Genomic DNA, 24,148 nt, shown 5'->3' with positions numbered 1-24,148 from the left:
AGCTTGGCAAAAGTGCGGCATTTTGGACTCGGACCCAGAATTTTAACAAGATTTCCAGGTGCTGTGCACACACAGTCAAGTTTCAAGACACTAGATCATATGCTTTTAAACTTAAGCTATTTTACGAATCAAAGTTCTACATAAGAGGACACCTGGGTGGCTTGGGTTGGTTAAGTGTCTGCCTTCGCTCAGGTCAGGATCCCTGGGTCCTGGGATAGAGCCCTGCATCACGCTCCCTGGCTTGGCGGGGAGCTCTCTCTCTCTCTCTCAAATTAATAAATAAAATCTTATTAAAAAAACCCCAAAGTTTTACATAGATTGAAAGGAGCTCATCGTCTCAACACTTACCTACAACCTCACAAGTGGATTGCTGTCCTCATAATGGGAGGGGGAGCTACCATACAACTCAGCTCAAGCCACAGAAGGAACAAGGTGTTCACACCAGCAGTAAGGAGCCTGGGCCAGGAGGGAGGTGTCACGTGGGGGCAGGCTAAGGTTCAGGGCCAGATGCTTGAGGTGCTGGGATGCCCTGGCTGACCTTGGACCTAGTCCATCAACAGCTCGACATATGTGTCTTGAGCCTCTGTGTTTCCTCTCACTCAGGGAGAGACTCCTCCAGCTTCACGGCTTGGGACAGGGGATGGTGGTCTCTCTCTATATATATCATGGTACCGGGGCTGGGCCATTCCTTAGAGGACTTGGGAATGATTTGATCTTCATGTTTTAAATCATATAAAGAGATTCTCTTCATCCTGGACCACAGCAGCCTCACAACGCCAGGCCCGGTGATGTACAGATGCGAGAAGACCTCAACTCTTGTAAACTCCCTGCTGAGTCTAACAAGGGAATGAAGCATGTCTCTCGTGTTCCTGTACTCATTCCTAACTCTGAATGAGAGAGTCAGGGTGTGAAGCTTCTGGAAAGTTGAAATAAAAAGTGTCCCCATTACCTAAAGTGAGAGCAATCATGTAAGAAGACAATGTTAGTGATGTTTTTCTACTCCGGGGTTAAAGCTAACCGACTTACGTTTAGGTGTGCTTTGCATTTCTCATGGTCTTTAGCTCACAGAGTGTGGCAAATATACATTTCTTAGTTCCTCTTTCTAACCCTTCAGTGGAAATATATAATGATGACATTTCTCCCTTTTGGGCGTGTGCATGAGCGTGTGTGTGTGTGTGTGTGTGTGTGTGTGTGTGTTGTGTTCTGCCGTCCTGGAAGGGCTGAGAGGAATTAAGACAGTGACCCTGAGCCAGTAACCCACATGCGCTCTGGTGAAGTTCTAGGCAAAGGAGCCATATTAAAAATGCTGTTCCCCAAGGTAAAGGGCAGTCTTATCTTGTCAGGTGCTCACGAAGCTGACTTCCAGTCCCAAACAATGCAGTTTTTCAGAGGGGCCTTTTAGATGCAGCATCAGAAGAAAAGAAATTGCTCATACAGTGTCTGCATGGGGGAAACGAACGGGCTAAAAACACACATGCCACCAGAGAAAAAAGGTATTATCAAATGTCCTGATCCCAACTACGCTGGCCTGCCTCTTCTGCTGCTGGCATGAGATGGAAAGTATCATCCCTCCCAACAGACGTACCCTCCATGGCCCACAACAAGTTAGAAGGTGCCATGTCCTCCAGGGCAGGCGACCCAGCTGTCTTGGCTGGTGGGGGAGTGGGATCAGGGGTGCATTTCAGACCCTCCTCAGCATCTCAGAGGGCACTTATGGGCACACCGCCCACGGTAGTGTTGCCAGCGCGTGTCTGTTTTCTGATATATTCGTATCTACAGATGTGATCTTACACACACACAAATACATGTAAGCACATGCCAGTTTTCAGAACGACAACATTTTGTAAAGCACTGCAGCCTCTGCTCTGTCTGCTCATCACTTTCGACCAAGCACGAACACGTATACACCCGTACATGCCCGTGTGCACACTTACGATGCACGAAATCTAGACTTCTATATACTTTGCAAATACATTTTTTTCCCAGGGTACAAGGTCAGAAATCAGACCAAAGTTTTCAGAAACATTTGAGCTGAGCTAACTCATTTAAATTCCTTCTCCAACATTAACGTTTAGATGGAAAGTCTGTGTTCCTCTTCCCAAAAAGAGGAGTAAACATGGTGGGGAGCTCAGCAGGCCCTCTTCACACACCCCTGCCTGGGCTGCTCTGAGGAAGGCAACACGGCGCCCACTCTCTGAGTGATGCACACCTTCCATCATCAAATGCATTCCCTGAGAAGTGAGTTGCCGGTGACCAACTGGGGACCTCAGTACAGTTCTGCCTGGGGCAGGAAATACCTAAGTACTCCAGCCACTGGGTAAATGGCCGATGGGCTTATTTTATGTGGAATACAGCTCTAGAGGGAAAAAAAATCTCAATTATGTTTTTACATACCAAAGCAGAGCTCAAATAATCCTCCTCGCAAGTGACCTTCCTTGCTAGCAATGACCACAGAGGTCACTCATTTTTTCCTGTTTTTCTTAGAGGCCCAATCAGAAGCGTGTCAACCTAGCATCCCACACAGTACGTACGTCCCAGCTTCCAGCAGGCTCTCTCCTGTTCAGATGCTCGGGCTCTGAGCCTTCAGTAGCCCTTCCCAAGCCTGTGCTCTACGGATGGCTTGCTTGGCACACACACTGGGCTGCTTTCCCCAGAGAATCTGAGTGATGCTTTGGACAAACAACAAAATGTTTGTGTGGACTGCCTTGCTCTGGAAGTCTTGCTCTGGTGTTCCTGTATTCATCCTAATTACTATCACTTTTCTGAGAAATTGGCAAATAACAAGCTATCTTGCTTAGTGAGTCATTTTTTATTTTAATGAGAAGAAGCCCACATTTGAGTCAGATGACGGAGGGAATAAGGAATGAAAGGAACCTAATTGAGGGACTCAATGTGATCTCTCAAGCAAAGCTAAAATCTGCCCCAGGAAATTCCAGGCTAAATGAGAATCTGGAACTGAAAATACAACCTGTCTTAGAATTGGCTGGTTGGAAAACATTTGTCATCTAGACAAGCAATGAGAGAAATTAAACAAGAAAAGTGCCAAAAGGCAGCAAAGGATAAAAATCTGGTTTTATTGCTTTACCTGTCCTAGTAGGCTTCGATAACTTCATTCTTTAGATATGTATTTCCTTCCTACACTTGGGAAAAATAGAATTCAAATAAGGGGACTTATTTGAAAGTCCCAGGAAGCTTGTGAAATAATGATAATGATAATATTAATAAGTTGGAATGGAACCAATGAAAAGCAATTGGGTAAAACTTACAGTCTATGTGAAGGATCCTTTGTAACAGGGAGCCCCTAGGGACAATCCTAACTGACCTAACAACCATTTAATGACCATAGAAAAATAGAATGTAAAGACAACAGGGAGCTTTCAAAAAGAAAGCTTAAGTAAGAACACATTCTGTCTGTACTCCAAATATGGCAACATTTGTTTTATAGCCCTTGATAGTTTTTATAGAAACCCTTTTCTATTAATATTCATTGATCTTTCCGTACTGGAGTCCTACACTCTTCAATCCGTAATTTGGTAGAGGAAGGGATGGAACAGAGTGCTCGTTCCTTGATGTGTTTTGGAGTGAAAATTTCTTAGAAATGTTGTTTTAGCTTTACTTGGTTATTATTGTTTTTCTTTATTCTTCTCTTTCAAGTGAAACTGCTAAGGAGTAGTGAAATGTATTACTTTGATGATGGTGGTGATGGTGACGATTACATTGGATGTTTACTCTGCCCAGGCACCTGGCCAGGCATTTATAATCCTTAAAACAAGCCTATGAGACAGGCAATATTCACAGTAAAGATGTGGAAGCTGAGTCTTGGAGAAGGTAATTTTTTCCTGGATAAACTTGGATTTGACTGCCAGTCTGGCTGGTCCCACCACCTGTGCTCTTAACCTTTCATCTAGACTGGCTTCTCCTTTACAAAGAGGTAAAAACAGTGGAATGCTCACAGGAAGGTAAAAGGAGGGACAAGATAAATAAAAAAACAAGATAGTGTATAAAGTGGCCAAGTTAAAGTTTTCAGTCTGTCAGACTACGTTCAAAGCTCAAAGATGAGGGCAATCTGGTATATGCAAACTTAGGGCAGGTGAGGTTCCTATGACTGGTCAACATTTAATCCATCCAACAGTATGCAAGGATGTCTCAGGGAGACACTCATAATGTCACTGAAAATCATATTCAAATCAGTAAGTTTCCATAAGGAGATTCACCTTCTTTAGAAAAACACATTTTTCAACTAATTTCCATAGATATTCTCTTACGAAAACTTGTTGAACTACTTCACACCCATGAGGATGGCTGCTACAAAGACAAACAAATAAGCAAAAAACAAACAAAAAAGCAGAAAATAACCAGTGTTGGTGAGGATGTGGAGAAATTGCAACCCTCCTGCTCTGCTGGTGGGAATGTAAAATGGTGCAGCCATACGGAAGACAGAATGGGTGTTCTTAAAAAAATTACCATACAAACATGGAATTACTCTGTGATCCAGCAATTCCCTTTCTGGGTATATCCCCCTCAAAATTAAAAGGTGTTTGTACAATATGTAACATATTTGTACATCCCTATTCACAGTAGTATTTTTTGCAAGAGCCAAAAGTTGGAAGCAACCTAAGTGTCCATTGATGAATGAATGGATAAACAAAATGTGATCTATACACACAATGGAATATCACTGAGACTTAAAAAGAAATGAAATTTTGACACATGCATGGATGAAAATTGAGGACACTACTTTAAGTGAAATAAGCTAGTCACAAAAGGGCAAATACTGTACGATCCCACTCACATTACGTACTTCGAGCAGTCAAATTCATAGAGACAGAAAGGAGAAAGGTGGTTGTCAAAGGCCAGTGGGAGGGAGAATGGGGAGTTGTTTAGTGGGTATAGAGTTTTATTTTTGCAAGATGAAAAACGTTCTGGAGACGGACGGTGGTGATGATTACACAACAACATGAATGTACTTATTGCCGTTGAACTGCGCACCTAAAAATAATTACAATGGTGAGTCTTATGTTCTATGTATTTTGCACCCCCCCCCAACCACACACACACAAAACTGTCCTGGAAAGCAGGATGAACACCCAGCGAAGACTCTTTGCTGTGGGAAGAGCAGCCAGCAGAGCACTCATCACCCACCCACCTGTGCAATGCAGCTTCTGATCAAGGACGAGGTGTGGCAGCTCACGGCGGCGCACCAGATGGGAGCACCCATGCACGCCTGGGCGGGACCAGACCAAAGTGGGAAGCAGCCACAGCTCCTCCCACGTCACTTCTTCCCCTCCGGCACCTCCTCAATCTAGCCTCAGCTAAACCTGGCCATCATGTGAATACATAGCTAGGGACTGGCAGGAAGGAGAGGGATTACCGATGATGCCTCAGGACAGAGTCAGACAGTTGTGACCAGGGTTCAGAAACTTTAGAATGACTCAGCTTGGGTTTATACAAAACGGGGGTGAGTTTCTTCTTGAAGCCTCAAGCTTTCCACTCTGCAACACGGTGATGATAATCTTAGCAACCTGGTAAAGCCCAGATGAGAGTGACAAGGAGAATGGAAAAGGCTCGATGCAAGATTATTGCTCTCGTGACCACTACTGCTACAGATCTTAATCACAGAAAGAAAGAGCCCGAATCCAGACTGGGCTCATAATGGCAAAATGACAAACAGCAGAGCTGATTTTGAGCCGAGGGACAAGTGGCGGGAAGCTGCCGGCACCATATGCAAGTGCAGCCCTGGGCACGCCAGCTGGCAGCCCTCCGCCTGCCGGCTCCCTTTGGCTGAGAGGCTGCCACCAACCTTGGCAGAAGCCGACTTCCGGACCCTGCATGACTAGCCCCCTCTCTTCTACCAACTGCCTGAGAAAGTAAAGGGGATGACCTGCCAAAGATTCCCCCACCATCCCTGTCGTGAAAGAGACTGACCACTTCTGTACAGTGGATAAATGGCACTCAGGGATTGGAAACCGCCTTTGCTTACTGTCCCCTCTGCTACAGCAGTGTTGCGCTACCACAACGATCTAAATGAACTGCTCCTTGATCTGTGGCTAAGGAGCCATGCTCCTGCTTATCACTTTGACAAGAGAAGGAAGCAAACGGTTCACTTCTGCTCCAACTGAGGGAGGAAAAGAGAAAAACCAGTGCCTTATTTCTGAGCTTGATATACGGATCACCTCTGTGGTGGAATGTGAACCAACCCAGATATCCCCCCCAAACACCTCAAGCTGAGAAACAATTCACTCTGTTCAAATGCCAAATTTTGCATCTTGTGAGAACAAGATGGGAATGTTAAGAGACTTAAAACACTCCTGTTCTGATCTGGTTATCTGGCTACTGGAGGCAGAGGAAGGGCGGGGGTTCTAAAGTAAGGAAGTAAAGTACGTAAAGGTTTGTCCACAGAAATGTTTTGTATTGTTATATGTATTAGTGAAGAATTGGAGATTCTTATGTTAATCTATAAGGGAATGTTAAAGAAATTGTGATATAATCATATGAGTTGAATATTGTACTGCAAAGATATGTACATGTTTGTGAAGGATTTTTCATAAAGTGAAAAATGACAATATTCAGTCCAATACATACAAAACAGCATATATGGTACAAACCTAATTGAAATCAGAAATAATTAAAATAGACGGTGATGAGCTAATTGAAAAAATGAGCAAAAGTTTAAAGAAAGAGTTCCCAGGAAAAGAAACTGCAAAGAATAAATACGGAAAAAGGTGTTTGACCTCATCTATATTAAATAAACATAAATTGCAATAATGAATGCTAAATTTGACTTACCGGACTGGATTAGAGAATGATAACAATATCTGCTTTGGGCAAGGGGATGAAGCAAAAGGCATTCTCATTTCTTTTGAAAGACTTTCAGGAATAACTATCAAAATTTAAAATGTATGTACACTTTTGGTAGGTCTACAACCTACAATTTATCAAACATACTTGCACAAGTATACAAACATGTACAGAAGGCTCTTCCACATACACTGTTTCTTTTTTTTAATAATATTTTTTATTATATTATGTTAGTCACCATACAGTACATCCCTGGTTTCTGATGTAAAGTTCGATGATTCATTACTTGCGTATAACACCCAGTGCACCATGCAATACGTGCCCTCCTTAATACCCATCACCAGCCTATCCCATATACTGTTTCTTACAGTAAAAACAAACAAAAAACCCCCAGAAAATAACATAAATGTCCATCAATAAGGCAATGGTTAAATAAACTACAGGACATCTATACTGGAGCAGAGATAAGCAGCTTTAAAAGAATGAGGGGGATCCTTCTACACTGATATAAAAAAGTAGCCCAGATACATTAAGCTATAGAATTACAGCATGAGTACATATCATGCATTTCCATGGGGGCTGGGGAGGAATGGCCATAATCTATGCTGGTACCTGAAAAGATGCATTAGAGTTGCTAAAATTGGGACCAAGCAGTCAGGGTTTTTAGTTTCTAAGCTATAGTATAGACTTTTCATTTTTTAACCCATTATCGATACGTTTAAAAAATCAGTAAACAAATAAAATAAAACTGAAATATAGCATAAGAACACACAAAAATGCTTGTAAAAAGAATAATAGCATCTGAATAATATTTTTTCAATAATTTTGTCATAAGTGTGCACTGACTTCTTTTTTTTTTTAAGATTTTATTTATTTACTTGAGAGAAAAAGAAAGTGAGAGAGAGCACTGAGGGAGAGGGAGAAGCAGACTCCCTGCTGAGCAGACAGTCCCATGTGGAACTTGATCCCAGGCCCTGAGATTATGACCTGAGTGGAAGGCAGACAGATGCTTAACCAGCTGAGCCACCCACGTGCCTCTGCACTGACTTCTAATAAGGAAAAAAAAACCTATATTTAAAAAAAAAAGGAGATCTGATATGGATTACATTTTCCCAAAATATCCCAGAGCATAAACATTTGTTTTTTGTTATAGGAACCTTGAAAGACCTCCAGGATTATTCACTAAGTATGTACTCACATTTATATGACCGTATCACGCATGCAGAGGTCACAAGTTAACATAAAGCAGTTGGGGTGTAACTGAGCGTCTAGTCACTTGTGGCTTCACTGGATACCACACCCAGAGGACACTCAAGGACATTAAAGGACTGAAGATCACTGTCCTTCCGAGGCAGGGTCTTCCGTTAGCCTGAGGACGATCTTCCATTTATCTGCACCCAGTCAGCCTGCCCGCTAGGAGCCTGGGCCTGTTCTGGGTGCCGGGCAACTAAACATAGGCCCTACCTTGTGGAGTTTACTTCCCAGTGGGGCCGACAGACATACCCTGTGTCAGACAGCTAAGAACTGAAGACAATATACAAGCACAGGGTGCTACACTTCAACTCCAACAAAATACTTCCAAGAACTTGCGTTTCATTGGCTGGAAAGAACTCCCGGGAAAGCCTGAGCTCTAGCTCTGAAATTAACCCCTGACTTATCTTCCTGTGACCCATTTAAAGAAACCTACCATGAGATCTGATCAATTCCAAATATGCCTGAGACAGATTTGCTATCATCTTTATTTATATTTCAACCCTCTTGAAATAAGTTTCCAAAATAACATGTGTTTATGAATGGAGCCCGTTAAGGTTGCCTCTCAAGCGTGTTCCTTTCCTGACGATATGGGAGCAGGAGGGGAAGCTGGAAGGGCTGAATCTGAGGAAAAAGCATCGTCAAGTATTTTGTTCACCGGGTAGACTTCTTCTGTGCCTACTGACTGGAGGAAACAGTTACTGGTCTTCATGACCTCAAAGGAGGGAGACCTCCCCACCAGTTACATGAAAAGAAGCAAGTACGCTTGACTACTGAACAGCACAGGTTCAAACTGCACGGGATTCTATGTGGATTTTTGTGGATAAATACAGTACTATAAATGTATCCTTCTCGTGATTTTCTCTTTTTTAAAAAAGGACTTATTTATTTATTTATTTGAGAGAGAGCACACAGAGGCAGAGGGAGAGGGAGAAGCAGACTGCCCCGCCCAGCAGGGGGCCCGACCCTGGACTTGATCCCAGGACTCTGGGATCATGACCTGAGCTGAAGGCAGACGCTTACCTTACTGAGCCACCAGGCACCCCCTCCTTATGATTTTCTTAGTAACATTTTTTCTCTTTAGCTTACTTTATTGTAATACAGTATGTGATATGTATAACATAGAAAATATGTGTTAACTGACCTTATGTTATCAGTAAGGCTTCAATCTAGTAGTTATGTCTGGGGGGGAACCAAAAGTTATACACAGATTTTCAGCTGCTTGGGAGGGGGTCAGTGCCCATAACACCTGCGTTGTCCAAGGGTCAGCTGTACTTTTCAAGATGTATGACCTAGAAAAACGATCACTCGCTTAATTCAGCAAATTCTCAAGGGAAGTGCTCTCCAGACGCATCCAAGCCCACAGGACACCTGCAGCTTGTCCTGGGCCCTGCTTTTTAATTACTGATATCAAAGAGAAGGACCCAGAAATCCATAGATTTTAAACAAGGACCCAAGGGGAGTCTTACGATAAGGCAAGTCCAGGAAAGCCTGTGACACAGACTTCCACACAAACAAAAGAATAAAACATTTATGAAGATGGAACTTCTGAAAGCTAGTCTATGGCAAGACTACCACTGCAGGCAGATGGCCACTGTGGGGCCTTCAGCTCGTCTTCCGAGTGAGGCACAGAGCAACTGGAGGCTGAGAAGAGGAGGAGGTTGATCTGATTTGGTTTTGAGAGCAGCACTCTGGCCGCGGCGTTACACGTGGGCTCTGGAGGAAGCAAGAGCCAAAGCACAAGACTCATTAGGCAGCTCCTCAGAAACTTGTTTTGAGAGAGGGCGTGGGACTTGGGTCAGTGACAACGCCGGAGGAATTAGGAACGTGAATCTGTTGTAAAGGTACAATCACCCGATTTGCTGAAGGACTGGATGTAGGGAAAGAGGGCCAACAATGACTTCAAGGTCGGGGCCTGACGACTGGAAGGAGGGAGGGACCGCCACCAGTGGGGGAGAAAGCTCGGGGTGGGAGGTTCTGGAGGGGGAAGGACCGGCGCTCAGTTCCGGCAGTGCTGAGTGTGACATGCCTGATACACAGTCATGAGATGCTGAGTCAGCACTTAGCTCAGGGGAGCAGACAGAGCGAGACAGAGAGACATTGTGGAAGACTCAGATATAGACAACTGTGCTGGGTCAAATAGAGTCCCCCCTCAATTCATGGTCACCTGGACCCTCGGAACATGACTTATTTGGAAATAGGAGTCTTTGTAGATTGAATTAGTTAAGGATCTCACCATGGAGTCCCATCCTGGGTTTAGGACGGGTCCTAAATCCAATGACCGGTCGGTGTCCATGACCGGTGTCTTATAAGAGAATGGCAGAGGGGGATTTGAGACACGCATGCAGAGGACAAGGCCTGTGAAGAAAGAGTCAGAGTGAAGCATTGTTGCCACAAGCCAGGGAGCACCAGGAGCCAGGAGGGGGACAGGCAAGGAAGGGTTCCCCCTGACCCCCCGAAGCACAGCCGAGCTGACATCTTTATTTGGAACTTCTGGTGCCCAGAACTGTGAGAGAACAAATCCCTGATGTTTTAGGCCACCCAGATGGTGGGAATTTGTTATGGTGGCTCCAGGAAAGTGACACAACACTTTCAGTGGGATTACTTAGGAGGTCAGTGTGGAGAAAGAGAAGGTCCTAGGGCTGAGCTCTGGGACCCTCCCATGTTTAAATGTTGGGAGATGAGGAGGAAATGGCCAGTGGGAATGGCATCCCAGAAGCCAAGTGAAGAGAGCATGTCTGGGAGGAGGCAGGGACCGGCTGCCCCAACCACTGCCGGCAGGCAGAGAAGAGGCAGAGGAATGCTCTTGGACTCAGTGTGGTGGGATCACCCACAACTTGCCAGGACCTGTTTGGCTGAACAGTGCCGAGTTCAAGAGTAGGAGGAAGGAAAGGAATTGGGAAAAATGAGGATAGTCCTTCCAGGGCTTTTGACCCTATACAAAGGGAGGAGAAAAATGGAGGTGGAGGTAGGTGGAGAGAGAGAGATGGAGGAAAGGGAGAACTTATAATTCCTTTGAGACTGGCACAGAAATGAGGGGGAAACGCTAATGCAGAATTTCTAGAACAATGTCTTGAAATGGCAAGACGGGATGGGACCTGGTGCTTGATGTAGGGTGCTGTCCCACCAGGAGGAGGGGGGCGGCTTTCTCGGGCTGGCAAAAGAGACAGCAAAGAAATCCACTGAGGGAGGGAAAGGGGAGAAGGTAAGGCTTGGGGGCGGAGGAGGAGGAGAAGGTGAGAAACAGCTGTCTGGGAGCCTGAGGAGTACTAGGCACCTCCATTACTGGCCTTGAATTACAAGTACAAAAAGCCAGCGTGTCACATCAGCATTGGGGGCAGCTGTGAGATATGGAGCCAAAACAGGTAAAGAGTTGGACGTAAGGAACCTATGACAAAGGGAGAGCCCCAAGTGGGTCTGCAGAAGCCTGGTCAGGACAGAAGAGAAAGAACAAGGGGAGTGGAGACGTGGGAACAGTTGGAGTGTTCGATGGGTCGGGAGCGCTGGGAAGCGACTGCTGGAGGTGGAGTCCCGGGGGGGGGGTGGGGATCCAGACAGATGGGGGCCAGTGGACCAGCTGGGACTTGTGGAGGGGTACAGCTATTGGTCATCAGCCTGTGTGGGGCAGTGGAGGAGAGAGGACAGAGTCCTGGAGGAGAGGAAGTCAAAAAACAGAGACAGGCCTGAGCCTGAAGGCCTACCTGCCTGGATCCCTACAAACAACGGCAGGGTCTCCAGGGGCTGGGAGGAGAACGGGCTGAAGCATGGCAGTGACAAGTGTCCAGGGATCCGGGGACAGCTACAACAAGCAGGGAGGGTGGACCTCAAAGCTGGGGTTCCTGGCGGGGGTAGGCAGGGAGATAGAAGGTCTGGATCTTCCATAGGGAGAAAGTATGAAAATGATCTTCATTAGCAAATGTGCAAGCAGTTGGTTCTGTAATACAAGGTGTCACCCAGACAATTATGTTCTAGACACGGGAGGAGATGTGGATAGAACACTTAACAGGAGCTGGAAATCCTGACGTTGGAAGAAGAATCAGCCAGCCCCATTGCCACTTGAATTCCAGTATTCTTGCCTCTGTTGGCTGCTGCAGGCACAGACACAGGCTCTCCCCAGCCCCAGGGAGAGGCCGCCAAAGGATCCGAGGGACACAGTGGAATGAAAACCTTGCTTGGTATTCCCCCCTCCCCAAGTTTAATGCATCCGCTACTGGCTTCAGTGTTAAACCTTTCCGTATAATTTCTCATTCCTTCTGGCATTCTCTATTCCACCGACAAGGAGAAACAAAGCAGCTCTTTGTCTTTGCATCAAGGCCCAGATACTTGTGTTCTACTTCCTTCTTCTTTTCTCACTTCTATTTAGACCAACAAGGTAAGTTTTGTGCAGGAAAGTAAACACACTTGGAGGAAGAGAAAGAATAAATCTATCAGGAAAATATTTTACTGCTAAATATACTTGAATAGTGACCCAGAGCTTATGAAGCAGAGAATAAAGAAATTATTGTCTTAAACTGAATATAGGCAGTCCCCACTTTGGTCAATATAGTCATTCAACAAATATTATTGAGCACCTACTATTTACAAGGCACTAAGTGCTAGGGATACAAAAGGTAAACTGAAACTTATCAAAACATTTAAATTGCTGTAAGCGTTCTGAAAAAAACGAACAGGAGGCCAAGATAGAGAGAATGGAGTGAGTGGGGGGGTTTGGGATGGAATTATTTTAGGAGGGAAGATTGGCGAAGGTGTCCTTGAACAGGAGGTTGGGGGGGGGGCATGGAAGAAGAGGTAGCTTCTGGGAGGAGGCTTGGGAGAGGCACTAAGATAGAACAGAGGCTGGTGGGCTCCCAATAGGAATAAGGCAGGATGCTGGGGAGTTGAGCTCATAGGCCATCAAGACATTTCACAAATGTGATGGGATCCATTGAAGGTACGAAGCAGGGATTCAAAATCATCCTACTGGTGAGACACCTCAAGTGGTCTACTTCACAGGGACAGAGAAGAGAGGGGTGGTTCCCAGGGGCCGGGGAGACAAGGCAATGGGGAGTTCGTGTTCAACGGGTGGGGACTTCCAGTTTGGGAAGATGAAAAAGTTCCGGGGATGGATATTGGGAATGGTTGCATAACAGTGTGGATGCACTTCATGCCACTGAACTGTACACTTAAAAATGGTTAAAATGGTAAAATTTTATGTTATGTATATTTCACTGCAATACAAAATGCACACATACATTTATGTAATTGGCCTTGCCTACTCCATGTAGCTTGGGAGGAGGAAGCCAAAGAGACCTTCAGAAGAGGTTGCCAGGTAAAAAAATACAAAGGGAACACTGCTACTAAAGCATTGTTCCTTGTTTATCCGAAAGTCACATGTCACTGGGAGCCCTGAATTTCTCCTCACTCAGTCCAGCAACACAGGTAATAGGCAACCACCGTTGTTCAGATGAGACTTGATGGTGAGTGGGGGGAGGGAGATATATTTCAGAAGAAGGAACTGAGAGGGTTTGTTTACCAGCTGTCTATCGGGGGCCAGGGGTGGAAAGAAGAGAGGCTCCAGGAGCTGCCTCTGGAGTGGGGGAAGGATGGTGGGAGAAAGCCAGGCTGGGAGGCCCCTGCAGGCCGACATCCTGGGGACTGCAACCTCCCCGGTTCTGGCTGCTGCCCCAGGGCAGGAGCCCTGGGGGCTGCAGGAGGGGGCCAGCAAGGGGTTTTCTAGAAAGGGTGTCCTCCTGAGGAGCGGGTGAGGCCACATGGTGGCACGTACCGCTCAGCTGCCCCCTGGCGGCCCCCTCCTTGCTGTGGCATCTCTGGCCCCCGGGTTCCTGGGGCAGGACCTCAATCTGGCTGCTGAGCTGCACCAGGGAGATCAGAAATGCAATTTCCCTGCTGCAGGACAGCGAATGAGGCCTCTGCTATGTTGGCCAGAGGCTGTGAAACCACCACAATGAAACCGGGGAAATGCATTCCAGGCGCCAAACTGACCTCAGAATAAACTCTGAAGACAGCAAACTGTTCTTAAATGGGGGGGGGGGGACTTTTGGTGACTTAATTTAAAAAAATGTTTATACTTTATGCAACTTCACGACCAATGTAACATTCTTAAGGCCCACTTTCCAAGGATGGGGGAAGAAAGCTTTTTTTCTACAGCACACTACAGAAGCATATTTTTTTAAAAAAGATCAATCATTTAAAAATCTCTCTTTAGGTAATTTTGTTTCATTTTTTCTCCTTCATAGAAAAAAATCAGTATTAACTTGCTTTTGAAAATAAAGACTATCCAATTGCATTGAAGTAAGGACAGAAATCAGTTGTTTCGAGTGTATGGCTAGGGAAAGGTGGGGGAGGACTGAAAGGAAGGGCAGGACGGTGAGAAGAGCCAACCAGGTTGAGACAGGAAGCTCTACAGACAAAGGAAAGATTCAAAGAACTGGGAGAAGGGGAGGAGAACCAGGAACAGGGAAGGGCTTCGAGATCAGGCCTCTGGTTTTCACCTACACTGCTACACTCAGAGGGGGTAGCCAAGTTCCAAGATCTCCAAGGACTTCCTTGTTGCAAAAATCCAATGGAAGTTCCCACCTCCTCCTTACAAGGCTGTCTCCCAGGACGCAGCTCCTGCTGTCCCCAGGCTGGCCTCTGTCCTCTGCCTGGGGCTCTGCTCCCTTCACCCATTCTCCCTGGGAAGTCATCAAATCCCCATTGAAAGGTCGGTCTGCAGCTCCAGTCCCCCCTCCATCTCCTGTCTACAGCAAGCGACCTGAGGGCATGTGAGGGGGGGTGTGGAGGCACAAATACATCCTTTTAGATGGAACAGTTAACTGTGCCTCCAATGTAACTCAAAAGAGGACAATACTTCCAGTTTCTCTCAGCTCTGTGTCCCCCCTCCCATTCTTTCCACACGCCCCATTTGCACCCTTCGTGCCCCTTTTCTGTGTCCTTATGCACCAAGTTCCCTCAAAGACTCCTCCCTACATCCAACCCCTCCCAGGCTAGCAGGGCTAACCATGGCTCTTAGGGTCACCTCTTCCAGGAAGCCTATCTCTTCCTGTGACCTCGCCCCCTGGGTTCCATCCTGTTGCACGTGCTCTGAAAGCAGCCTGCAGCACCCATCCCAGGAAGGCCTTGCCCTATTCCTTGTGCGCCATCCACCGCCGTTACTGATCCGCCAGGCTGCTCTCTCTACATGTTTGTGGGTGAAAAGGGGGAGGTGTCCCAAGAGGGTGAGGGGAACGTGGGGAAAGCAAGCCAAGGGCTTCAGACGAAGATCAATCAGAATTCACACACTCTGCTGCTCTTTTCAAAGTGCTCCATCTCCACTTAAAAATTGTGAGCGGCTGATAATAAACTCTGCCCACTCCTAAACTACTTCATTTTAACTCTGGCCTTGCAGGCTTCCGCGATGAGTCCCTAAAGAGGAAGTTATTTTGTGACTTACAGTAGCACTGACCAGAAATTGCCACCCGTGGACAAAATAATTGAGCTAAGAGGAAGATCTGGCATGCAGACCAGAAGTACCACGTCCTCCCGTTTACATTAGCTTAAGCTTCTCACTGCTGCTAGAAAGCCTTCCAATCAAAATTGAAACAAGCGTAACAACGTCTGCCTTCCTTGCTATTTTAAACAGCCAGTCATGGTTGTCCTCCACGTAAACCCACTAAACATCCCCACCCCCACCTAGCAAAGTGGGGGAAAAGAGGGTTCTCGTTTTATACTATTTTTAAATGACAGTTTCCCATTCTTTCAACTTTTTCAGAAGGAAACTGCCTATGATCCAGTTTTGTAATTCTGAAAGGACCTCTAGTTTCATTTGCCCATTTTGCAAGTTTTCTTTCTTTCCTTCTTTCTTTTTCTTTCTTTCTTTCTTTCTTTCTTTCTTTCTTTCTTTCTTTCTTCTCTCTTTTTTTTTTTTTTTAAGATTTTTTATGTATTTATTTGACACACACACAGAGAGAGAGCACAAACAGGGGGACAGGCAGGCGGAGGGAGAGGGAGAACAGTCTTCCCGCTGAGCAGGGAGTCTGATTCAGGGCTCTATCCAGGACCCTGGGATCATGACCTGAGCCAAAGGAAGATGCTTAAGAGACTGAGCCACCCAGGCGTCCCTTTGTAAGTTTTCACTGTCAAAGTTTAAGTCTCAGACATAAAACTCACTATACAAAACAGATAAAGAGAGCATTTACAGGCTCCAGAGTACTGTATCCCTGTGATACATTCATCGTCCTTTACGTACGGCAATGTCAAAATCTCACACCAGTGTCCTCTGAACACCCCAAATCATTCATTTCACTTTTGGGTGATGATTCACATAGATATCCTCAGTAGATTTTCTTAGTTGTGGAATTTTAGAGTTGGAGCATCAGGCTGTGGGAAACCTAACCTATGTCTCTCATTTTACAGATGAGGATGGGCGTACGAAATGACTGTGCCCAGGCAGGAGCAGGTTTTCCAACCCTGAAGGCTCAATGCCTTCCCCTCTATACACATCATCAATAGCTCAATCACATCAATAGCGATGTTTCTCATATTCTGTACAAAGAGTTAGCCGCCATCTCCATATTTTATCTTGGGATTTACATTCTAAGACCTGGCTCCTTAGTAATGTATCCTGGGTGATTACCACGCCCCATCAGCCTGCGCAGTGTGCCGCTCAGATTATTTTGTAGAATTAAATATCTCTTCCTTGCCAGCCTTTTCCCCCTCTGAGGAGATGTCCATGCTTGAAAGGAGAATTGGAAACGTGGGGCCTCAATACAGAGTGATGCGTGAGAATTCCAGGGTGAAGAAGTGAGACCAAATATGGATTGGAAAGGAGATCTGGCCTCCTGGCTGCGGGGCAAAACAAGTCTGCGACCTGAGGCTTTCCCTTGCCACTGGATCTGATTCATTTTCTCCACGCAATTCTTCCTCCAGTTTAAGTAAATTAAATGGGATGACACCATGAATCAGGGGTTAATTAATAAAGTTCTGGAAAATAAAGCGGTTGCTTCACTATATTATGGTGGGGGAAGGGGGGGTGAAGGTTAGCCGTGAACTGCAGAATGAGAACCTAACTTATCTTTTAGGTTCTTTACAGAGAGGTAGAATGAGCAGACACATCATGGTATTGGCAAATACTCTACAAACTTCTGCAGCAAATTCCTTCCAGACACTCATTTACCACCAACAGACTGGTGGGTCCTAACCTACAGTTATTGCAAGGGATTCTCAGTCTATGTCTTGTTTTCTCAGTCAGCAGATACTATAATGAGGGGGTACTTTAAAAGGTCTGATGGCAAGTGGCCTTCTTACTCAAAAAGGTTGAGAATTACAGGGATGGAGATTTCCGACCTTCCTCAGTTTACCAAATTCCAACTTAAAATATGTCTTAAATGTAATGGAGGGGCAAAATACAGTTGAGCATAATCACTTTGTGAAAGAAAGATCTATGTTTGGCAATAGATATTTCTTGGGGAAGGAAGCTAGATATCATTAATTCTGATAAGCAAAACCCATCAAGGGGTAAAAATGCGTTAACAGCATGGTGTCAGGTACAAAACGAACCTAGGAGCAACTCTGACCTTGGAATGCAAGTGTGAGACAGCGCAGAGGGAAGGACAGGTTATCTAAAGTCAGAAGACGCAGGACTGAGTCCAGCAATTCCAGCCACTAGCTCTGTAACCGTAAACAAGCCCAAGGTCATCTCCTCATTTGTAAAATGTAGTAAATAAAGATATAAATGCTTTCAAGGTAGTTGGGCTCAAATTAGATAATGGACATAGAAGTGCTCTATCAACTGGAAGGAGTTAAAGAAAGGGGACTTACTGCCACAATTGTAACAAAAACTGACTTTTCTGTTTCTACTGCAGCTTTACTCACACACAATTGTCCATTTCATTTTTGGTCATTTCTGCCCTTCAGTGATGTTGCCACCAAAGAGCAAGAAACGCTTTGTTTCGCTCGTCCTGAATTACAAGATGATTTCTCTGACTGCCATCTTGCAACTGTGGATTTCCCACTTCTGTCCCCTCAGTTGTACAAGTCTACAATTCCACTTCCACTTCCCTTGAAGGGATTTCCCAGATTTCAACCCCCTGCCTTTTCAAGTTCATTTTTCTTCTCTTGCAGGAGGCAAAGGCTGGGAGGGAATTATGCATTATCTCTGCTCTGACAGTATTAAACTTCCTCCGCCAAGGGGTAATTTTCCGATTTTAGCACAAAGAGCACAGCATCGCTTCATGTCATACTAGAGGGAGAGCACTGGTGGAGCTACTGTAGTTGGGATTTCTTCCTCTCCATTAAATGGCAATTGAGCTGAGACACAGGTTGCACAGAGTGAATTACGCTTGGGCTCAGAAGAGCTTTTTAGGACTCATCCTGAGACAGGAAGTGATGAAATCAGCTCTCACATGAAGGAGAGGCTGTCATGTGCACTCACCCGCTTCCTGTCTCGACTGGTGTAAGGGGAGGATGGTGAGGGGAAAAGGAGAGCTTGGGGAAGTAGGTCATGGGGAGAGGGAAGAAGAGGCTGATGAGAGGCTGTGGGAAAAGTCCCAGTGCTGTCCCTCACTCCGATTCCCTTATTCTTTTGGGGCTGAGATTAAGTAAGCTGGTTTCTTTCTACTCTCCACCCCTCACTGTGAAAAACAGCTGAGTTTAATTATATCTTCTTGTGTTCTTTGATGCTACTGAGAATGCTAACAGAAGAAAGTACAAACTACAGCCTGCTCGTTGTTCAGTTTAGAGTTCAAATATGGACTCATATAAATCCTTCTGCTTTACCCTATGTCCACGCTAAAGAGTCAAGTGGAAGAAGGTATAGAAAGGATGGTTCATTCCAGTATGTGGGCACCAGGTATCCTAGATCACCCTGGGCCATCATTATTTACATTTATTATTCTCATCTTATCCATTAGGGAGAAGTGATGGAATTAACTGGTGGCACATGATGGAGAAGAAAAGGGGAAAAAGTTCAGAGATGACTTTCTGTATAGAGAAAGAATTTCAGAGGAGTGTTGGTAGTACTGGTCACAAAGGGAATTGACAATATCATGGTGGGAATGGGCATTGGGTATACACAGAAAGCCATGTGTAAGATACATGATTTCAGACTGAAAGTGAGACGTGCAGGCCCCACTCCTTGTTGCCAAGGTTCAGGCCCTCTTCTTGTGTTATCAGTATCATACAAGAAAAGTCACAAGCAAATGAAGCAGATGGTAATCAAAGGTGGGGCAACATGGGGTCGCAGGAGGTCCACCTTGAGGGAAAGATTGGGGAAGATTCTGAGTGAGGTTTGCACCATGAACAAAGATGGACTCAAAAGGAGATCCTATTTGGTTGCCAAAAAAATGAATTTTGTGAAGAACCCCAAGCTTAGTGCCATCGTGGGTGGTGCTGACCTGCTGACTCTCCCACTGACACTTCACCCTCCATGCACTTACACTGGATGTCCCACCAGTTCTACCCAGTGGCCCCTGCTAAGAAAGAGACCCTGGCAGGGAAACACAAGCTTATCTAGCAGGAGCTGGATTTGGAACACTGGTTTGGTGGTGGCCATGATTATCCCGGGCCCCTCCTCTCATTGGGGGGGGGGGCTCAGCCCCATCACAGTTGACAGGGGAGTCAACTGAAGCCACCTGGAATCTACAATTTCAAAGTCATGGTCAATGCCAGGCTCTGGGATAATCTTCCTTGCAAACTACAAAGTTTTAGAAAGCACCTTTTCCCCCAACTCATTTGTAAGTTAGAAAAAAATTACCTTTTTTAGCAATAGTAGTAAGGTAGAAAGTTAAAGAATAGATACAGAGACCCTGAGTTGGACCATAAAAACTTTGACTATGTTGAGATAAGGCTCTTCATAAGGTAAGCCATGCAGAATCAAATAAAAAATACTCATGTGACAAAATAAAGTCCTTTTCCAGGTATGTTACACGCCCTGGTATGCATAATTTCCATACAACTGCAGCTCCTACATAACCCTATAGAACTGTAGGCACACACAGATCAGACCCTCAGCTGCACTTGAACTATGACCACTCAGGCCTCCAGGCCACATGCCCCACTTTTCCATATCCCTGTCAGCCACCCCCCTTCCCTTTCTGAGAAGTGGGTACAACAAACCTTCACTATACTCCTCAAGTGTCTCATTCATAGGGGATGCCTAAATCACCACCCCAAACAAAGGCCTCCTTTGTCAATGTTGAGTGTGACACAAGTTTATCAGTTAACTGCTGCTTTCTCCATTTTCTGACTCCCTATCTACATAGGATCTAGAGCTGCATTCATCCAAGTAATCATTCCTCTTACTGCAGAGCAGTGGTTTTCAAACTATGGTCCTGGAACCCTTGGAGTCCATAGAGGAGCTCCGGGGCCAGTGTAGAGAGTTTGAGTAAAGTCAGAGCTATCAGACTCTTTCCCTTCCCCCAGTTCTACCATAGCAATCTTGTTTCATTCCATCTTAGATGTTGGGGTTCCAGATCAGCTTTGAATTTCTTACTCAGATAAGGAACCTACTAACGCTTGCCAAGTTTGGATAGATGAGATGGGGCCTGAGCTGGGTGACTTCATCACACACCTCTACCAGAATGATGAGGACACTGTCATCCCTAAGATCCCCTCAGTTTCCACCAAGAGGTTCTGAAGTGTTTGTATCCATGCCGATGTGATTAGATTAGACCCCCAACATCTCACAAAAATAGGAATTACCATTCCCATTTGATGGGTGAATAAACTAACCCAAAGAGGCAAAAGACTTCCTGAGTGGTTATGGTTATCGAGTCAGAGCCACGAGTCATGATACATGCCAGTCTTCAGATGTTGAGCCCCAACTCTGTCCATGATATTCTACCGTAGAATATGTGTTCTGATCCTCTCTTACTTGAAGCACTTTACCTGCATACTAATTCATTCCTTCGATCTCACCTTCCCAAGAAGGCCTTATCAATTTCCCAACTTGAAGAGGGTCTGAAGGAAGAAATGGGAATAAGAAATGAAGATCATAAAGGGGACCCTTTTCCAGAACTTCTGGAAATCCCTTGTGCTACATGGCTTTATGGCACATGACCTTCCCAACATGAACTACCCACGGCCAGTATTGAGAAACAAAACAAGCAAATTACTGAAAATGACTAATAGACACAATTAGACTATTAATAGTCAGTAGCTGGCATCATTCAAACCCACATTTCCTTGACACACCAGGTACATTGCTGGGTTTCTGGGTAACTTCCCTCTGCCCTTAAACACGTTTCAGGAAACATGTGATTCCAAACTAAACAAACTTGCAACTTCTAGACTAGCACTAGAAATATTATAAATGAATATTTCTTAGAACCCTAAAGATGTATCCAATGAGAAGGACTGGAAGGGGGTAGATAAGGAAAAGAATATAGTTCCTCTGTTTTCAGGAATACTAAGGACTTAAAAGCACCTGTACCTTAGATGAGTAACTTATTACTACATATGAATCGTTTATTACGCGCTGTGCTCAGACCACTTGGGATTGTGTCTCCAAAACAGAGCGCCGAGTGACCCCTCCCGCCGCAGTGCTTCTCTAGCTGGGGCAGGCATGAGCGTAAGTCTAAGAAGCTGCCTTGTTTTAGGGAAGGTGACATCCAAGTCAGAGCCAGACACAGGCACACACATGCCTTCAGTGTGAAACACCCATCACTGTCTCCAAGGACGTGCACCTCAGAAGGCCTTTTTCTCAGAACCACTCCTGGGAAACACCCAACACAAATGCCTTTTCCCTGGAACATCATGGCACTGAAGCAGGGAGGTCTTCGCGAACTTACGTGCACCCTGGATTTTTAATACTTCACCTGGGCAGAAAAGTCAATTAGCTTTGGAAGCAGCACTTTGCCCCCTTCATCGCTCTTCAGGAAATCCAGCAAACTGCCTGTTGACAGAAGAGGAACCAGTGAGTGTAGTTCAAACACGTAAGACCAAAATCCAAACAAAAGTCAAACGATCATTAGTATTAGAGAGGGAACCCACAGAATGATAGCCTTCGTGATTCTGTATGGCCATGGTGCCTTTTCCTGAAGTTGGTCAAACGCAGTCCCCTCTAACCTGTCACCTTTGACCTGATGTGAAATGTGGTGTGTGGGCCAGGTAAGAAAAGGTGACGGTGGACACTGTTTTTCTAGCTATGCGTTTCAGAGCACTTTGCACCTGCCACCACAATCCACTTGATCCAGCCTGATCTTCAGAGCTGCTCAGAGACAGAAACCAGCAGGTCCTCATAGAGGGCTTGCCTGCAGCAGGCACTGCGCTAGGCTCGCTCCTCTCTGTGTCCAGCAAAAGCACAGAAGTCAGCGCGTGCTGTAAATGTTCAATGAGTATCGGATGAACGTACTGTGCTGTGTCCCTAAAAGAAAGTGTGTCGATAAACCCTCCTACTTCTTAAGGCTTCATCTCTAAAACAAGACCTGCTTTTTCTCTTAGAATTTAAAGGGTCAACCTTAGGCAAGGTGGTTACCTGTAATGTCTTAGTCCCTGGAAAGAGGGAATGTCCTACTAGCTCTCACCAGAGGCCTTGTGAGGACAGATTTAAAGCACGTGCCACGGTGCTTGGCAGGTGGTAAGCGCTCAATAAACGTTCTGCTGCTTCATCCTCAACACAGAACAATGGTACTTGCCTTCAGATTGCTAAGAAGATTAAGGGAGATCACCCAAGGAAAGCATCAAGAACACTCTGGTATACAGTAAGTACTCAATAAAGGCTAAGTATCGTGATGAGGTATTTTCTTTTATGATTCAAATATGACTAGCTGCTAAATTCGACAAGTATTGACTGAACGACAAAGTGTCTTATCCTGAGCCTGGTTTCTGGGTTAAACCAGAAACTAAGCCACAGGGGCTGGTTTTTTTGTTTGTTTTGTTGTTGTTGTTTTTGTGGGTTTGTTTTTGTTTTTGTTTTTAAACAACGTCCTTTTTTGGAAGGACTCTGAGTGACTGATATTCTGAAATATTTATATATATTAAATAAGAAAATGTAATATTCATCTTTCTAATCTACTCAGCTGAGACATCATGCTATGATCTCCATGATGCATGAGATGATTGTTAATTTGCTATTATTGCTTATGTTTCTTTCTTTTCTTCCTTCATTCCTTCTAAAGATTTTTTTTTTAAAAGATTTTATTTATTTATTTGACACAGAGAGAGGCAGCCAGCGAGAGAAGGAACACAAGCAGGGGGAGTGGCAGAGGAAGAAGCAAGCTCCCAGCAGAAGAGCCTGATGTGGGCTCGATCCCAGAACGCCGGGATCACCCCCTGAGCCGAAGGCAGACGCTTAACGACTGAGCCACCCAGGCGCCCCCCTTCTAAAGATTTTTAAAGAACCATTTGGCAGTTTGTTAGTATCTCTAACTGATATGGAGGAAGAAGGGGAGTAATTCAAGCCCTATTATCCGAAGGTAATACCGGTCGGAGAAAACATGGTTGCAGGACACCTCTTCTTCAGTGATTCTGATTTCAGAGGAATGTAACCTCTAAGAGTTTTAAAAATATTCACATTTTGAAGTCACACCCTGAACACTTAATAATGCTAGAGAGGAAAATGAACATGTTTTAGGATTTTGAGAACTCCCATTTTAAAGGTATAACAAATACTCTTATTTGAAATATGTCTTTTTTGGACAAATATTTATGAACGGGCTTCTATGTCTTGCATGTGATTCTTATGACTAATATGAATATGAAGACAAATGCAGAGAAAATAGAAAGATTATATATTATTTCTATAATACAGATAATACATATAATATTTTTGGTGAAGTGGTTTATGAAAATGCTTTGTTTCCCCATGTGTTCTCACTTCTTAGTAGTGAGTATGCTGTTTTGGAATTAAAATTATTGGAACATTCTGTGAACACTTAAAGGTTTTACTTCAGGGCACCTGGGTGGCTCAGTAGGTTAAGGCTCTGCCTTTGGTTCAGGTCATAAGCCCAGGGTCCTGGGACGGAGCCCTGCATCCAGCTCCCTGCTCAGCGGGGAGTCTGCTTCTCCCTCTACCCCTACCCCCTGTTCGTGATCTCTCTCTCTGTAATAAATAAAAATCTTTTAAAAAATTAAAAAATAAACGTTTTTTTAAAAAAAGATTTTATTTATTTATTCCACAGAG

The 24,148-nt window shown here is 44.9% G+C and overlaps 1 protein-coding gene across 2 annotated transcripts in view; it reads right to left on the bottom strand.

Moving 5' to 3' along the window:
• Positions 1-24,148, bottom strand: part of LYN (LYN proto-oncogene, Src family tyrosine kinase) — an 86,808-nt gene that overhangs the window by 15,969 nt on the left and 46,691 nt on the right. For both annotated transcript variants that reach the window (XM_002924109.4, XM_011230903.3), the window contains exon 10: positions 21,843-21,919. In XM_002924109.4, the coding sequence (XP_002924155.1) occupies positions 21,843-21,919 (77 nt within the window). The remainder of the gene's footprint in view (positions 1-21,842; positions 21,920-24,148) is intronic.

The sequence above is a fragment of the Ailuropoda melanoleuca genome, chromosome 9, assembly GCF_002007445.2.
Source record: "Ailuropoda melanoleuca isolate Jingjing chromosome 9, ASM200744v2, whole genome shotgun sequence".
NCBI lineage: Eukaryota > Metazoa > Chordata > Mammalia > Carnivora > Ursidae > Ailuropoda > Ailuropoda melanoleuca.
The sequence above is the reverse complement of the archived record's forward strand: the minus strand, read 5'-3'. Positions and strand labels throughout refer to the sequence as shown.